The sequence below is a fragment of the Haliotis asinina genome, chromosome 13 (genome assembly GCF_037392515.1).
Source record: "Haliotis asinina isolate JCU_RB_2024 chromosome 13, JCU_Hal_asi_v2, whole genome shotgun sequence".
In the NCBI taxonomy this organism is placed as follows: domain Eukaryota; kingdom Metazoa; phylum Mollusca; class Gastropoda; order Lepetellida; family Haliotidae; genus Haliotis; species Haliotis asinina.
Window position 1 is genome coordinate 22,172,105 of NC_090292.1, and position 14,878 is coordinate 22,186,982.

At 38.7% G+C, this 14,878-nt stretch overlaps 1 protein-coding gene across 1 annotated transcript; it reads left to right on the forward strand.

Moving 5' to 3' along the window:
* Positions 1-750: 750 nt before the first annotated feature.
* LOC137260097 (cholinesterase-like) lies at positions 751-10,023 on the forward strand. Its single transcript, XM_067797789.1, has 4 exons — positions 751-794; positions 5,853-7,340; positions 8,178-8,350; positions 9,206-10,023. The coding sequence occupies exons 2-4, from the start codon at positions 5,869-5,871 to the stop codon at positions 9,289-9,291; spliced, it is 1,731 nt and encodes a 576-aa protein (XP_067653890.1). The 5' UTR covers positions 751-794; positions 5,853-5,868; the 3' UTR covers positions 9,292-10,023.
* Positions 10,024-14,878: the final 4,855 nt, after the last annotated feature.

A 14,878-nucleotide genomic window follows, 5' to 3' on the forward strand; every position in this document is an offset into this window, starting at 1 on the left:
ACAGTATACCATAAGGGCATGCTCACAATAATCGGAATGGTACAGTTGACTCTGGACTGCTTTTATCGTTTTATATACCTGGATAATCATCAGGTTCCAACACACGTGCTTTGTCAAATAAAGAGATGACATCAGTGTCAGCTAATATAATTCCCCGGTATTGTCACCCATACTGCATGTCTTGACCATGTTGAACACCAGTGCTTGTCGCCGTCCATTAGACAATGAGGCCAATACTCAGGCAGTTGGGCGATGAACATGTGGACACTGTTTCAACATTTGGGTAAATTTGTTAATTTTAGTAATCTAATACACTCTGTGGGTTGTATCAACAAGAAGTTTTGGAGAATAGTCGGTGTCATACTAATTATCAATTAATAATTAATTGTCATACTAACTGGATAACACGTTTCCTGCTGACGAGAGATCCTAAAAGACAGAAACTTTTCTAGCAATCGGCCTGGGACTAAAATGGCGAGTTGTCAGTAATCATGAGCTTCGCGCCTAGTAGCATGTCTAACAAGGTGATTTACTCCCTCTTTCAGGCCATAAATCGGAAAGTGTGCATGAGGTTGAATCTGAATTGTTCCTAAAATGTCACGTTTTCAGTTTACTGCCAGATAAGTCGGTAAGTCACGTCGCCTCGCACATCAAGTATGGCCACCATTTATGGGCGTGTTCAGAACAGGATGTGCTTCCCTTGTCAAATATCAAACTGAGGTCTAGGTTTCATATCAGGCTGACCATTTCAGCTTGCAGTGGTGCCACTGGGGAGTTGACTGGAGCAAACACAAGTGAGTACAACTACAGAGAGACAATGGTCTAACGTGACTTTCCTTTTATTCAGCTTTAGGCGATGCAATCGGCACCCTCTCCGCAACGAAATAATAAATTATGTCAAATTATACTACTCACTTAAAGCAATCCCTGTGTACCTGAATCGTGTGTGTGTGTGTGTGTGTGAGAGAGAGAGAGAGAGAGAGAGAGAGAGAGAGTGAGAGAGTGAGTGAGTGAGTGAGTGAGTGAGTGAGTGTGTACGTGTGCATGGAAGATGACTTACTCCTCTAACTTGGGGGGTGAGGCATCTGCAGACCTTATGCTGATGAAATGAATGAGGATCATGTAGCAAACTGCTGAAAAATATGTGTAAATATCGTGCGTGTAAATAGCTACGTTTGGGTGTATAGTTTTGTAAAGAAATAACCAGTTTTCACTGTTTTCAACATTTATTGAACTCATGACAATCATCTTTTCAACGTTACGAATTTAGTTTACACTACATGTGTAAACAGTACCTTAAACAGTTTCGATTATTTTACGAAATCTAGTTCAGAAAAAGAGGCTACATTTACATCAACGAGTCTAAACTGTTGATGGGAAGTATTATATTACACCGCTATGAATCATGTAATTAAGTGGGAATACATATATCTATTCACGTGTATGTCCTACCAGCATTATCAAGTGTGGTTCGAGTATTGTTGACAGGACATCTTATTACGAGGGAGTGGTTACCGGATTGGGTTTAGATTGCAGTTGAGTTTAGAAGCCTATTTAGAACACAGTAGGAAACCTCACAGCTCTCTGCACATCACTTGTTTGATAGGAGTATTTGAACCTGCTGAAACGTCGCTGCTAACTGTATTTCAGTTGTACATCTATAAATCTTATATTTACACTGCATTCAGAGAAGATGTTCTTTAATAGGTTGTAGCTAGACATGGCAACTGTTTAACGACTTTAATTACATTTGCTGAGGTTTGCACTTTGACCGAGTATTTTGACATTTAGGGAACACGGGTAACTATGTTCTAGCGCTGGGCTGCGTGTTAAAGGAAGACAAAGATCAATCTTCCGGGGTTCATTTCCAGTATTGATCAGGAAATTGTATTTTGTACTTTTGTCACTGATGTGGACTACATACAATACGTCTGTATATTTGAGAAACTTGAAACTGAAATAGCTGCGACGGCCAACGGGCCCAAGCCCAATCCTTCATTACATCGATGCTACGGTGCACGAAGTGTGTGGACATCAGGTGTTATCGTTTGAGAAGCAGTAAGTACGGTGCACGAGGCACACATAGGGTACAGTTCAGGTCCGGTAGTTGAGGAGGGTAATAGGATGACCGATTTGGCTTCTTGAGTTCTGGCGCTTTGTTGTTACCAAATTCAAGAAAAACAATGATTCAAGTTTAAAGATCATTCAAGATTTAAAATGATTCGAGGTGTACGACTATTCAAGAGTAACGATGACTCACGATGTACGATGACGCAACACGTACGGTGATTCAAGATTACGGATAACCCAAGAAACACTATGATTTAATATTAAAGGTCAAATGCAACGTAAAAAAAACCAACTTTGCAGATTCAAATGCATTTCGGTATGCATTTACCGAAACAAAACATCAAAAATGCCAATTCAACCTGTAAAGTTGAAACAAAAACCGCGATGAAAAAAGTCCGCGAAATCGGAGTTCAAACGATTCACTAATTTTCCCCCAGAGCTTGGAGAGAAAGTGGTTTCAGCAGCTATTCTGCGCTGAGCTAATAACGCATGCGCAGTGAGTAGGTTCCCAGAGCAGTATGCCTGCCCGGAGTATGAGGTCATGAGCAGCTGTCTTGGTTGTGTACACAAACAAGTAAATGTTATACTCGTTACATTAAAAAAACCCAAACAAACCCAAAACATGTTGATTGTGATAAGCAGACTCTGTCACAGAGAATAATCAGTATCTGGTTTATTGACACCTATGTGTCTGTCTGTCTGCTAATGACAATATGGAATGCATAACTTCAATCACTGACCACGTTCAATTAGAAATTAACACCTATCGGGCTTATGAGCCATAAACTGGATAAATGAACCAGTGAACAATGACCAGGCGCCGTTGCTGGGTTCGGTATCACGGCTGCTTCGTTTCGATGGAGGTAACCCCAAGTACAAAATATTGCACTTTTAATTTGATATTATAATAATCACTTTACAATTTGTTTTTGTTTTTTTGTTTTTTGTTTGCTTTTTTTTACAATCACCAATGCCTTTTACATATCACAAACAAGTGATAACTGTGTTGTAATTATGTTCGATTTTTTGGTTGCATGTGACCTTTAACAACAACCGACTAACGATGATTCAAAATAAAGCATGATTCAAGATTAATGATTCCAAATTAAGGATGTGATTCAAGAGTAACAGTGATTCAAGTTTAACGATGATTCAAGATTAATGATGACAACAGATTGATGATGAGTCAAGGTTAATGATAGTTCAAAATTAAGGATGCGTCAAGCAGTATAATTATTTAAGATTAACGACGATTCAAGATGTATGATTATTCAAGAATACAGATGATTCACGATTTACAATGATTCAAGATGTACCATAATTCAAGAGTAACGAAATTCAAGATGTAAAATAATTCAAGATTACTGGTGATTCAAGATGTACGATGATTCAAGATTAATAATGACAACAGATTAGTGATGATTCAAGATTAATTATGATTAAAAATTAAGGTTGCATCAAGATTAACGATGATTCAGGATTTTCAATTATTCATGCATAACAATGATTAAAGTTTAACGATGGTTCAAGATATACAGTGCTTGAACATTTACGACGATTAATGATAATTCAAGCTATGCGACGATTCAAGGTTGACAATGACACCAAATTACCAATGTTTGAAGATAAAGGAGTCAATATTAATGATGATTCAAGTTTTATGATGATTCAAGGTTTGCCAGATTCAAGATCTACGATGGTTTATGGTTAACAGTTGAAGATGTACGATGATTCAAGATTAATGATAACAGATTAACGATTATTCAAGAGTAACAATTATTCAAGTTAAACGATGATTGAAGATTTATGATGATTCTGGATGTGCGATGATTCAAGATTGTTGATGACAACAGATTACTGATGAGTCAAAATTAAGGATAATTCATCACTAACGATGATTCAAGATTTGCAATGATTCAAGATGTAGGATCATTCAAGCTTAACGACGATTCAAGAGGTAGGATGATTCTAGTAATGATGATTAAAAATAACGACGAATGAGGATGTATGATGATTCAAGATTAACGACGACAATGGTTTAACAATGACTGCTGATAAACGGTGATTCAAGATTAACGACGATAACGGTGTAACAATGACTGCAGATTAACGGTGATTCAAGATTAACGACGATAACGGTGTAACAATGACTGCAGATTAACGGTGATTCAAGATTAAAGACGATAACGGTGTAACAATGACTGCAGATTAACGGTGATTCAAGATTAAAGACGATAACGGTGTAACAATGACTGCAGATTAACGGTGATTCAAGATTAAAGACGATAACGGTGTAACAATGACTGCAGATTAACGGTGATTCAAGATTAAAGACGATAACGGTTTAACAATGACTGCAGATTAACGGTGATTCAAGATTAACGATGATAAAGGTTTAACAATGACTGCAGATTAACAGTGATTCAAGATTAACGATGGTTGAAACTTAAGTATCAATTCTAATGATGATTTCCAGATTTACAATGATTCGAGAGTAACAATGACTTCAGTTTTAAGATGATTCAAGATTTGTGATCTCATTCACTCACAATGTACAATCGTTCAAGATTAACGATGATTCAAGATGCAGGATACTTTAAGACTACCAAGGATTCAATATGTACGATGATTCAAGAGTAAAGGTGATTCAAAATTAAGAATGATTCAAGATATACAATTATGCAAGTTTAATGATGATTCAAAATTACTATGATTCAAGATGTGTGATGATTCAAGATGTGCAGGGAGTCACGGGTAATGGTGATTCAAGATTAACTATGATTCAAGATGTACACTAACTCAAGAGTAGCGATGATTTAAGATGTACGATGATTCAAAATTAACGATAATTCAAGATGAATGATGATTCAAGATTAACAATGCAGTAAGGGCATCCAGGGATGAGATCAGATTTTTAAAGATACATGTATTAATTTAGTTAGTCCTGTTAGTTATGGTCCACGTACAAACGCATTGGGAATACGAACTGCTTTTCACTTTGAAACGCAAATCAACGGCTCAAGGTGACTCAGCACCTTGATTATGTTTGATTGGTTACTGTATTGCACACAACAGTATTCAGTCTATATGGTGTCGGTTCTATGACAAGGATTGTTTGCTGAGGACTAATTCTAGCCGGAACTTCATTGGTTCTGAACACATGAATTTTTATGTCAGCGCAGACCATATAACATGTTTGTTTGGGAAGCCTGCTGGTAACCAGTATGGCCAAGTGCAAATATAGATGGCTAAAAAATCCAGACGGTATTACTAACATATTTAGTATTTGATTGTATGTATGCCTCCTTCATCAAAAATAAATAAATAAATAAATAAATAAATAAATAAATAAATAAATAAATAAATAAATAAATAAATAAATAAATAAATAAATAAATAAATAAATAACCACACACACGCACACACACACAAAATGTAGGTAAGGCTCTGAAACTCTGCTACTGAGAGAACATAATAAGAGGGTGACCCAGACCCGGAGACACGCATTACCTAATGGCTGTTTTTGACGTCACCTTGATCCTAAAAATGGTGGCTAAGCGTCGGTTCCTGGTACTCTCCTGTTCGTGTTAATTAATAAATAATCAAACGATTGTTGTGTACTCAATATTGTTTTAATTAATCTAGTTATCATGGTGTTTCTACAGGCAGGAAAGTTGTAATTGTCTATGTTCAAATCGTCATGATATGGCTGTAATATATCACTCACTCACTCACTCACTCACTCACTCCACAGAATCATTTAAAGGAACCATGTGTTTCAGATTCATCGGCCTGAAAATGCGGAATATTTTGGAGGTGACGTTTTTTGCTTTGTTCCTCTGCTCATGTTGTCTTGCTGACGTCATCGTCAATACTAACAGTGGAAGCATTGACGGTACACGACTTCGTGTGCTTGGCAGGTTTGTGAACCAATTCTATGGAATTCCATACGCTAAGCCTCCGGTTGGTGATCTCCGCTTCCAGAAACCCCAGCCTCCTGATAATTGGACCAGCACGCTCATTACCCAGAGACCTCCAGCATCATGTCTTCAAATATCCAACCTTCCGACACAGACAGAAGTCTATAGGCAAAACCCGACAACATTCAGTGAAGATTGTCTGTATCTTAACATGTGGGTTCCAGATAACGCAGCCTTAAAGGCTACGGTCATCTACATCCATGGAGGAGGGTTTGATCGTGGCAGTGCAATATTTGAGCTAACTGACGGTAAATACCTGGCCGCTGAAAACAACGTCATCGTTGTGACTATCAACTACAGACTCGGACCACTTGGGTTCGCCTACTTGGGACCTGATACAATTCCTGGAAACATGGGACTGTGGGACCAGCAGATGGCGCTGAGGTGGATTAAAGACAACATTGATAACTTCGGCGGGGATCCCACCGAGATTTCCTTAGTTGGGCAAGGAACTGGAGCTGCCTGTGTTGGCTTCCATTTGATGTCTCCTTCTTCGTGGGATCTGTTTGATTATGCAATCATGCAGAGCGGTTCTCCTACTGCCTACTGGTCTCACACCGACGCCGACACTGCTAGATACAACGCTATGAAGCTGGGAGAGCTCAACGGATGTTCCACTGACTGGGATCAAGAACTGTTCCAGTGTCTCAAAAACGCAGACCAGCAGGCATTGATTGACAGCCAGTCGATGATCATGTCACGCGGTTTCCCCTTCGTCCCAGTCATCGATGGTGTGTTTCTGTCAGATTCACCAATGGCCATACTGAAGTCAGGTTACTACAAGAACACATCGATCATAACTGGAGTAATGAAAGATGAAGCCACCCTATTCATGAACCCCATCGTAGCAGATCTCTTAAGTCCAACCCCCGTTCCTGATTCTCTCACGCTCACGCAGGCTCAGTACAATGGCATGCTGGACATTGTCTTCAACTCCACGGAAATCCTGCGATTCCAGGAGAATCTAACAATGTACTATGAGAGTTTGGAGACTCCAGGAACAACTCCAGACTACGTGGAACTCCTGAGAAACCTCTGGAGCGATCTGGACTTCAAATGCCCGATTATTGATTTTCTTCACTACTACTCTGTCAACAACCCGTCTTACCTTTACAGCTTTGAACATCGGATCACTCTCAACCCTCTGCCTGCTTGGGTTGGTGCGCCTCATACTTATGAGTTGGAGAACGTGTTTGGATTGCCCTTGGATTCAAGTTTCTCATTCACTAATGACGAGAAGACCCTCTCGAGGAGAACGATGACCTACTTCACTAACCTCCCGAAGTCAGGGTAAGTAATGTCTATATTCTAATAGATGCGATCAACAGAATCGGGTGGTAAGAATTGGATGACATGGTTAATGCATGTAGACTGATTGTCATGATGCCAGTGACAGGTTTGTCTGGTCAGACAAGGCCAAAAAAAATCTGTGAAGTTGCTGAATGGTGCGTTTGAGTACGGGGTACATTCCATTTCGAATAGCTCGCATTAAGAAATATCAACGAAATTCATTTTAAAATAAAACGAATTTTGGACTCAACTGATCGTAAATAACGAAATGAAGTACTGAAAGAGTAAAGTCGTTCTGAGGTTTACCACATAAAAGTGAGTGAGTGAGTTTATTTTTACACCGCACTCGGCAATATTCCAGCTATATGGCGGCTGTCTGTAAATAATCGAGTCTGGACCAGACAATCCAGTGATCATTAGCATGAGTATCGATCTCCTCAACTGGGAACCGATGACATGTCATTCAAGTCAGCTGATCCCGTTAGTCACCTCTTACAATAAGCATACTCGCCTTTTATGGCGATCATGGGTTGCTGAAGGCCTATTCTACCCCTGATCTTCACGGGTCTTTATCACATACAACCCCAAGGTAACAGTGCCCTTTTGTATGATACGTCTGATAATTCGAACCAATGGGTATCACTTTATGAAATAAATTTACTAGACCATGAAGACCTTTGGGCTTTTAACCACACCTCACCATGCCCCTAATTAAACTTGAACCTAAAAGTCATTGAGTATTCTGAAACACCGATCATATGTTACTTGGGAAGTTAAACTAGTTTCATGAAGTCACATATGTAAAGAATGAAATATCTGGCTTGTACCCATTCACAGCCAGCCAAACCAACCCGACTCGGTACCTGTCACATGGCCAGAATACAGCTCCAACAACAGACATATTCGGCTGGACATAATCTCCCTCTCAACTGTCCAAGGACTGCAGTACCAGCAATGCTTCTTCATCCGCGAGTTCCTGCCACTCATTCAGAAGAGGATTATCATTATTGGTAATATATTTAAAGCCTCCCTTGTCCTTTATGAGACAATTAATCGTTATTAGCTAGTTGTTTCAATGGCGCTAATGGATCAAACGGAGTAGTCTGTCCACATTCGAGGGTTTCGACCGCTCTTTTCGACCACTCTTTTCGACCGCTCTTTTCGCCGTTATCTGTAAGTCATTTAGAAAATGGAACTGCGTCAAGGGGAAGTAACCCATCACCATAGTAAGTCTTATAAAGAACTGAACTAGCTAAAAGGGAAATACACATTCAGGAATTCCTGCTACTCTTGGCGAGATAGTTCATCATTCTTGTAACGTTGTGAGAGACAGAAAATGCCTCAAAGGGAAGCATCTGCCAGTATTTCCGCGAGAGACTAGCCACAGGGTGTTTCAACATTTACGCTTCCACTATTGTAAATTTATTTCGTACCATAATTATATGACCCTCACATTAAGTCAACCATTTGTAGAAATCGTGGCAGGAATGTAGGAATGTTGTATGGTTACATAGACATAATCGCATGTCAACATTTATTTTCAAGTTTCATCATTTTTTTGTCTGTAAATAGAACATTATAGAATAAAAACACGAAATCATAACAATTCCCACACACATCGTTAATCCATATCACGGATTCTGTTTACACGTCATCATTTCCCACAGTTCGTCATCCCCATCAGGGTACCCTGCTGTTAAGGCATTCGCTCGTCACACTGAAGATCGGGGTTCAATAGTTTGAATGCTTGAACCCCGTTTCAGGTGTCCCCTGTTGTGATATTGCTGAAATGCTTCTAAATGAAACACAAAGTTAAACTCAGTCATTCACTCAGTCTAACCAATATTTTTTTGTCCCTTCAACAGGAGGAGGAGGGTCGTCTGAAGCAGGTGCAGTGCAGGTCAGCGTTGTGTCTCTCCTTGTCGGGATTCTGATAGTCCGCTTTTTCTGAAACTAAGGAGTCAATGCAGCGCCAATGATGCCAGAATGGGACTTCTAACTTCACTGACGAGGAACAGGAGAACACGGCCCTTATTCTCGAAACGTTCGTAGAATTCGTAACTTTGATCGTAGCCAATGTGATAAAAATGGGCTTAAAAGTTCGTAGGGCTACGAACGTTTCGAGAATAGCTAGCCAGATCATATATTATCTCTCTAAGAACTGCCTCAGCTGCGGTTACTATTCCCGTTATCTGTTAGGCAGTTAATATCATTGTATCTTTGTATGTCATTACTGAAACATACAGATTTGCAAACCCTCTGGATACAGGGGTTTTGTCCTGATGGCAAACATCTTGGGTAGGTTTTAATGAATACATAAAGCAACGGTTTCGATATTTTCATTAATATTAAACACAAGCAACTAAACATGAGCTTTTGTCACACTTGATTGATTTGGCTTTGTGTCTCACTGCATTGCGATCGTGTTTTATATCCGGATTCTGAACTGATGCATTGACTTTCATACATGCACGTGTTGTAAAGCAAAACGTTCATCACACTGACAGGTTTTATCCACTATGCCATATTCACATTCTTTTGGAGTCGGATAGCAGAAGGTAGCTCTGAGAGAGCCACTAAATAGATATGCACTTCTTGAAGGAGAGAGCACGTTTTTCACTGTCTTTATGCCATGATTTAATGTTGGAATGTCTGTGTTAAATAAATATCTGCTTGTTTCTAATTGTCATATGTCACCTTGTTTTGTCAGATGTTTCTTCCATGACAGTAAATACTGGATTGTGATTTTTTAAAAAGACATTCAGTGGTTTCAATTCACGTTAATCCCCAAGCATGGCGGACAACAAACACACTAGAAATACATAGATAGTTTACAGGTATTTTGCTTTCAGATTTCGTTGACGATATTGCCTCTGGTGAACAGAAATTTAAACGCACAGCTCAGTTACACCGACCCACTGTGGAACCACTAAAGTCACTGTCATTACGCATAACATTGTTGTGTACATATTTCCATATGGCCCGAGGAAGAATTTCATCGCTGTTTTGTGTACTGCTTTGATACATGACACAATACATATTCCTCATACATAAGCGCCATATTCTATAAATGACTAAGCCACTCATCTTGGTAAAGGCGTTGCACTCCATCCGTCTTAATATATTGTATTTTGGTACTAAAAGACCCAATCTACTGGTGGAATTGGCTGAAGCTCTTTCAATACAAATATAACCATTGTATTTTGTTAAACCTTCACCAAAACCCAGTCTAGGAGCGTAATGAACAACACTGGGGCTAAGTTTACTAAGACTGCTTTTAAGGGAGACTGCCAATATTTCGAAATACCAAAACATAGGTCATATTTATTGACAAGGCAACACAGCAAAAATTGTTTAGCGTCCATTTTGATGGATTCTAAGTGAACTGAAGCTCCACATAAACCTGTTGGAGTTTGGGTAACTGATACCGTAGGGAAACCTTAGAAAGTGGGCAGTTGTAAGTTTCGGAAACTCAATGTAAAAGAATGGAAACTCACTGGATTCAAGGTGGAAACTAGGTCTGATGCATTAAAAACTAGTCACATGAATGTAATCCGAACATCTCCCAATATAATGGAAGAATCATTTATTGTACATTATTTTGTCACTTAAATATAATGTAACGTGTTGATTATAAAGGGGAAACTCGGGGGACCCGTACGTGAGAAAAGTAGGCCTTTAAATCTCCAAACAACAACAAATATTGTAGATAAGTAATTACAAATTGTATTCTGGAATTTATGTATATCGAATTCACAAATGAACGCAAAGGTCGAACTCTGTCAGGACAAAACTTGAGGAGGTACAAATTCAGAAGCAGTGTGCCACTTAAGTAATTCAAGACATATTGCAAGTAATTTTTCTGGTCATGTTCGAACAATATACCGCTTACAGCAAGTAAGTCCAAGTCACTGGAAACACAGCCGACCGACCTTGCAGTTGAAGACCGCCTGTGAAAACGTTGAAGCAAAATGACTGACCGTCATCACCTGCAAAATCGTTTCGCTAGGGCTACGGAACTCCACTGACAACCATTGGCAATCACCAGAGGCCAATCAGCACCGACACAGTGCGTTTGCGTTTGAGGCAGACAAACGTCAGAATGGGTCCGATTCTCACTGTTCGACATCGTCGTGCTTGTCTCCAGTGGGTCACACATCAACCTAATTGGCGTACTCGGGAGTGGCGAACAATAGTCTTGGACGAAAGCCCGTATTGCGTCTCGACGTTTGATGGCAGAGTGAATGTGTGGCGACGACGCGGGGAGTGTTTGCAGATGATTGTGCCCTGAAAAGGGATTCGTGGGGAGGTCCCAGTATACTGGTGTTGGGTGCTATTGCTCAGTCACAAACTATGGTGTTTCAAAATATTAGTCTTGGTAGAGGAAATGGTGTAACATATGCTCACTACATTGATCAAGCGCTGAGACACTTCGTCGCACCATGTTGTCCTGGAAACCACGTCTTTCAGCAGCACCAAGCGCGTGTCCATGCTGCCAGATAAACTAGAGACTTTCTACGTCAACACAGCATACAAACTTTTCAATGAACTGCGGCTGAACTCTCTCAGGCGTACGTTCCTATGGCCTTCATTAACCGTCTAATCCGCTCAATGTACAGACGATGCAACGTTGTCGTCAACACTCAAGGGAACCATACACGTTATTGAATTTCGGATCGCACTGTCTCGCCACCAGTCGTCATTTTGACTTGTGATTGTCAGAAATCCGTCTTTAAGTCTTGTTAGAATTACTGATTACCAATTTATAAAAGGGAGTGACGCTTTGTATAGTTCAATTCGCTTCCGTTTAATGTATTCACGGCCTCATACATATACACGTTGGTAATGGAAACTTAACATGTTTGGCCTGTATACCTTTTTCTTTCATCTTTTCGTAACTAATAGAAATGGGTGCTTACCAACTTACAAAAGTTCCTCATAGTTTCGGTATTACTTTCAGGCATAAGTAACCAAAACATGACAGGATTACAAGTCTTAATGTATTTCTGCGGAAAATATTGTTGTCTAATTATATTATACAGTGTACATTTTATAATAACATGGAATTCTTTTTTTGCATCTGAGTTGAAACATATGCAGATCTTATCTTTTTAGGTTATATTATTTCCACGTCCGATATCCACCTGTAATTAGGCGCCTCCAGTTCTTAGTAATGTTAAGTATCGTCTCAAAGTTGAAAGTTGTCACGCACTTTTCTGGGAAAATATTGTTTTTATATAAAGAATAAGTGTCGTATGTATACTCTCAGTTATAGTTGCGTGCCATACCTGTATAGAAACATCTTTAAGTCTCATCTTTACCTCGTGTAGAAATAAGTGACAATTGCCAACTTCTCGATATTCCATGCGTTAATGATGCCTAATTTACTCTTTATTGTATATCTATACAAAATATTATATGTTACGCATTTACGCAACATTCACCAGTAGCCATTATATTTGCTGTATTACTTGATACTCCTGAAAATAATTTACAGGTTGCTGTTTGTATTTGTTCTAAGACTACAAACTTTTGGCATCCCCACAGTTCTGCGCTGTACATTACACATAGGTTTTATCTTCGTATCGAATATTTTAAAGTACAGCTTGTACGATAGATTCCGTAACGGGTTTATTGATTTCAGTAACTCATATTAACCCTTAATACAAACACTTCGGACAGATTTTTGCATATTTAGATTATATGTAAACAAGACCCGAAGATATGTATATTGTGGAACTATTTTAAATAAATCGTTTCGAAAATACCATTTTTCACATTTTCGTAGACTACCATGTTTTCTAAACACGACAGTATACAATAAATATTCAACGTATCGAGGTGCCTTTGAAGGCCAGTAACTGAATCTGAAAAGAGTGTTACATCATCCGCAAAAATTGAAATGAGAAGTTGTATATATTCCCGGAAAAGCTGTACCCTCTGTGACCACTATTCTCAGGAGTGTATATCAATTCGTGTATAAATAGGGAAAACAATTGGTCAAGACACATCCTTGGCTTAGTCACATGATGACTCAAATATCGGTGTGGAGGAATCATTTGACTATTTTTAACGCTTTCACAAAAAGCCAGTAAAGCACTCAAAAAGTTTCCTGACAAGTTGATAACCCTATCTTATTTAGTAATATAAGTAAACGTTTTCTATCAGTTGTGTCAAATGCTTTACGGAAATCAGCAAATGCTGCCTTTCTGTTTAGATAGATGTTTTTGAAAAAGAGTATTGTAAAAGTATTGTCACTTGTTGAGTAATCTTTCCGAAAACCCGCCCCTTTTGGCAATTTTACAAAATGGTTTGCCCATGACATCAGTCTCTGGTTAAGAATCGATGTATACATCTTTCCAAGCACACTCATAGAGGGGATTCTCCTGTAGTTGTCAGGATTCATTCTGTCTCCATATTTACAAATAGGTAGTATTGTCAATTGACCATTGTTGCGGAAACAAACCATTCTTGAATGCATGATTGTATAACATTACCAAATAGCGGATAATAAACAGAGGATATTATATAAGTGCTCATCTCATGTCATATGTTTACAACACGTGTTCCTAAATGTTGGTATTTCCTGAGTGCGAGCGACGGATATACCGATATTTAGGCACAAGGGTCGTGAACTTGTAAGATATGGGCACGAATATAATATTCAGTTTATTACTGAAGTCGTCAAATTGAGGAAAATGAATCCAAACCTACTTTCAAACACAGGTTGGCTAACGCCGTCGTCGCATGTAGAAACAAACGTCACAAAAGGAATGTGACGTCATAGCTGTGTCATGACGTCATTATTATTTTCCTTCCCTGAAAATTCACCTATCATCTGGTCGTGTTTCAGCAGCGTGTTCAGTCTATATTGCCTCACTTATCGTATGCTTTGTGATAATAACATTAATACCTGCTGTTATCTCCAGACTTTCTTCATTCAACTCAGAAAGGTTTTAAACAAAATCTTGAGTGAGTGAGTGAGTTAATATTTAACGTCACATTGGCAATATCCCAGCCATAACGTGACGAGAACATTCAACAATGAACAGAACCATTTGTATATCATAAAACCTGTCAACGAAGGACAATAAAACAACTAGAATATCACAATTTACATTAACACTAGTGTGGAAAGTTAAAACTTATATGGACAATACAGTATCATTACAGGCTGTACAATACCAGCAACACAAGGTAGATCACCATACTAGGGACCATGGGGACTTACAGTACCTTTGCTACCTGCATCTCGATCCGAAGATTCTTTTCCAACATAATTTTAGAAAAGTAGTAAAGCCATTTCTCAGTACCAGTACGGGAAGTGTCCTGAAGCTTCTTAAACCTAAGCCAAAAGTAAGTTAAATCCTGTTTTAGCATATCGTTCAAAGTTTATGTCTGTATTCCTTCTGTTTATTTCTTCTCAAAGATTTATATCTATATATCTATATCTATATATATACACACACATACAATTAAATTAAATTTGTTATATTTTTCTTTGTTTTTAAATTTGGATTCATTGATAGAAAATATAC

What these genes read in the sequence shown, in the direction of transcription:
- LOC137260097 (XM_067797789.1), top strand. Translation starts at nt 5,869, where the DNA reads ATGCGGAATATTTTGGAGGTGACGTTTTTTGCTTTGTTCCTCTGCTCA. An exon ending in ACTAACCTCCCGAAGTCAGG is followed by an intron (nt 7,341 to 8,177) that starts GTAAGTAATGTC and finishes ACCCATTCACAG; the next exon opens with CCAGCCAAACCAACCCGACT. An exon ending in GAAGAGGATTATCATTATTG is followed by an intron (nt 8,351 to 9,205) that starts GTAATATATTTA and finishes TCCCTTCAACAG; the next exon opens with GAGGAGGAGGGTCGTCTGAA.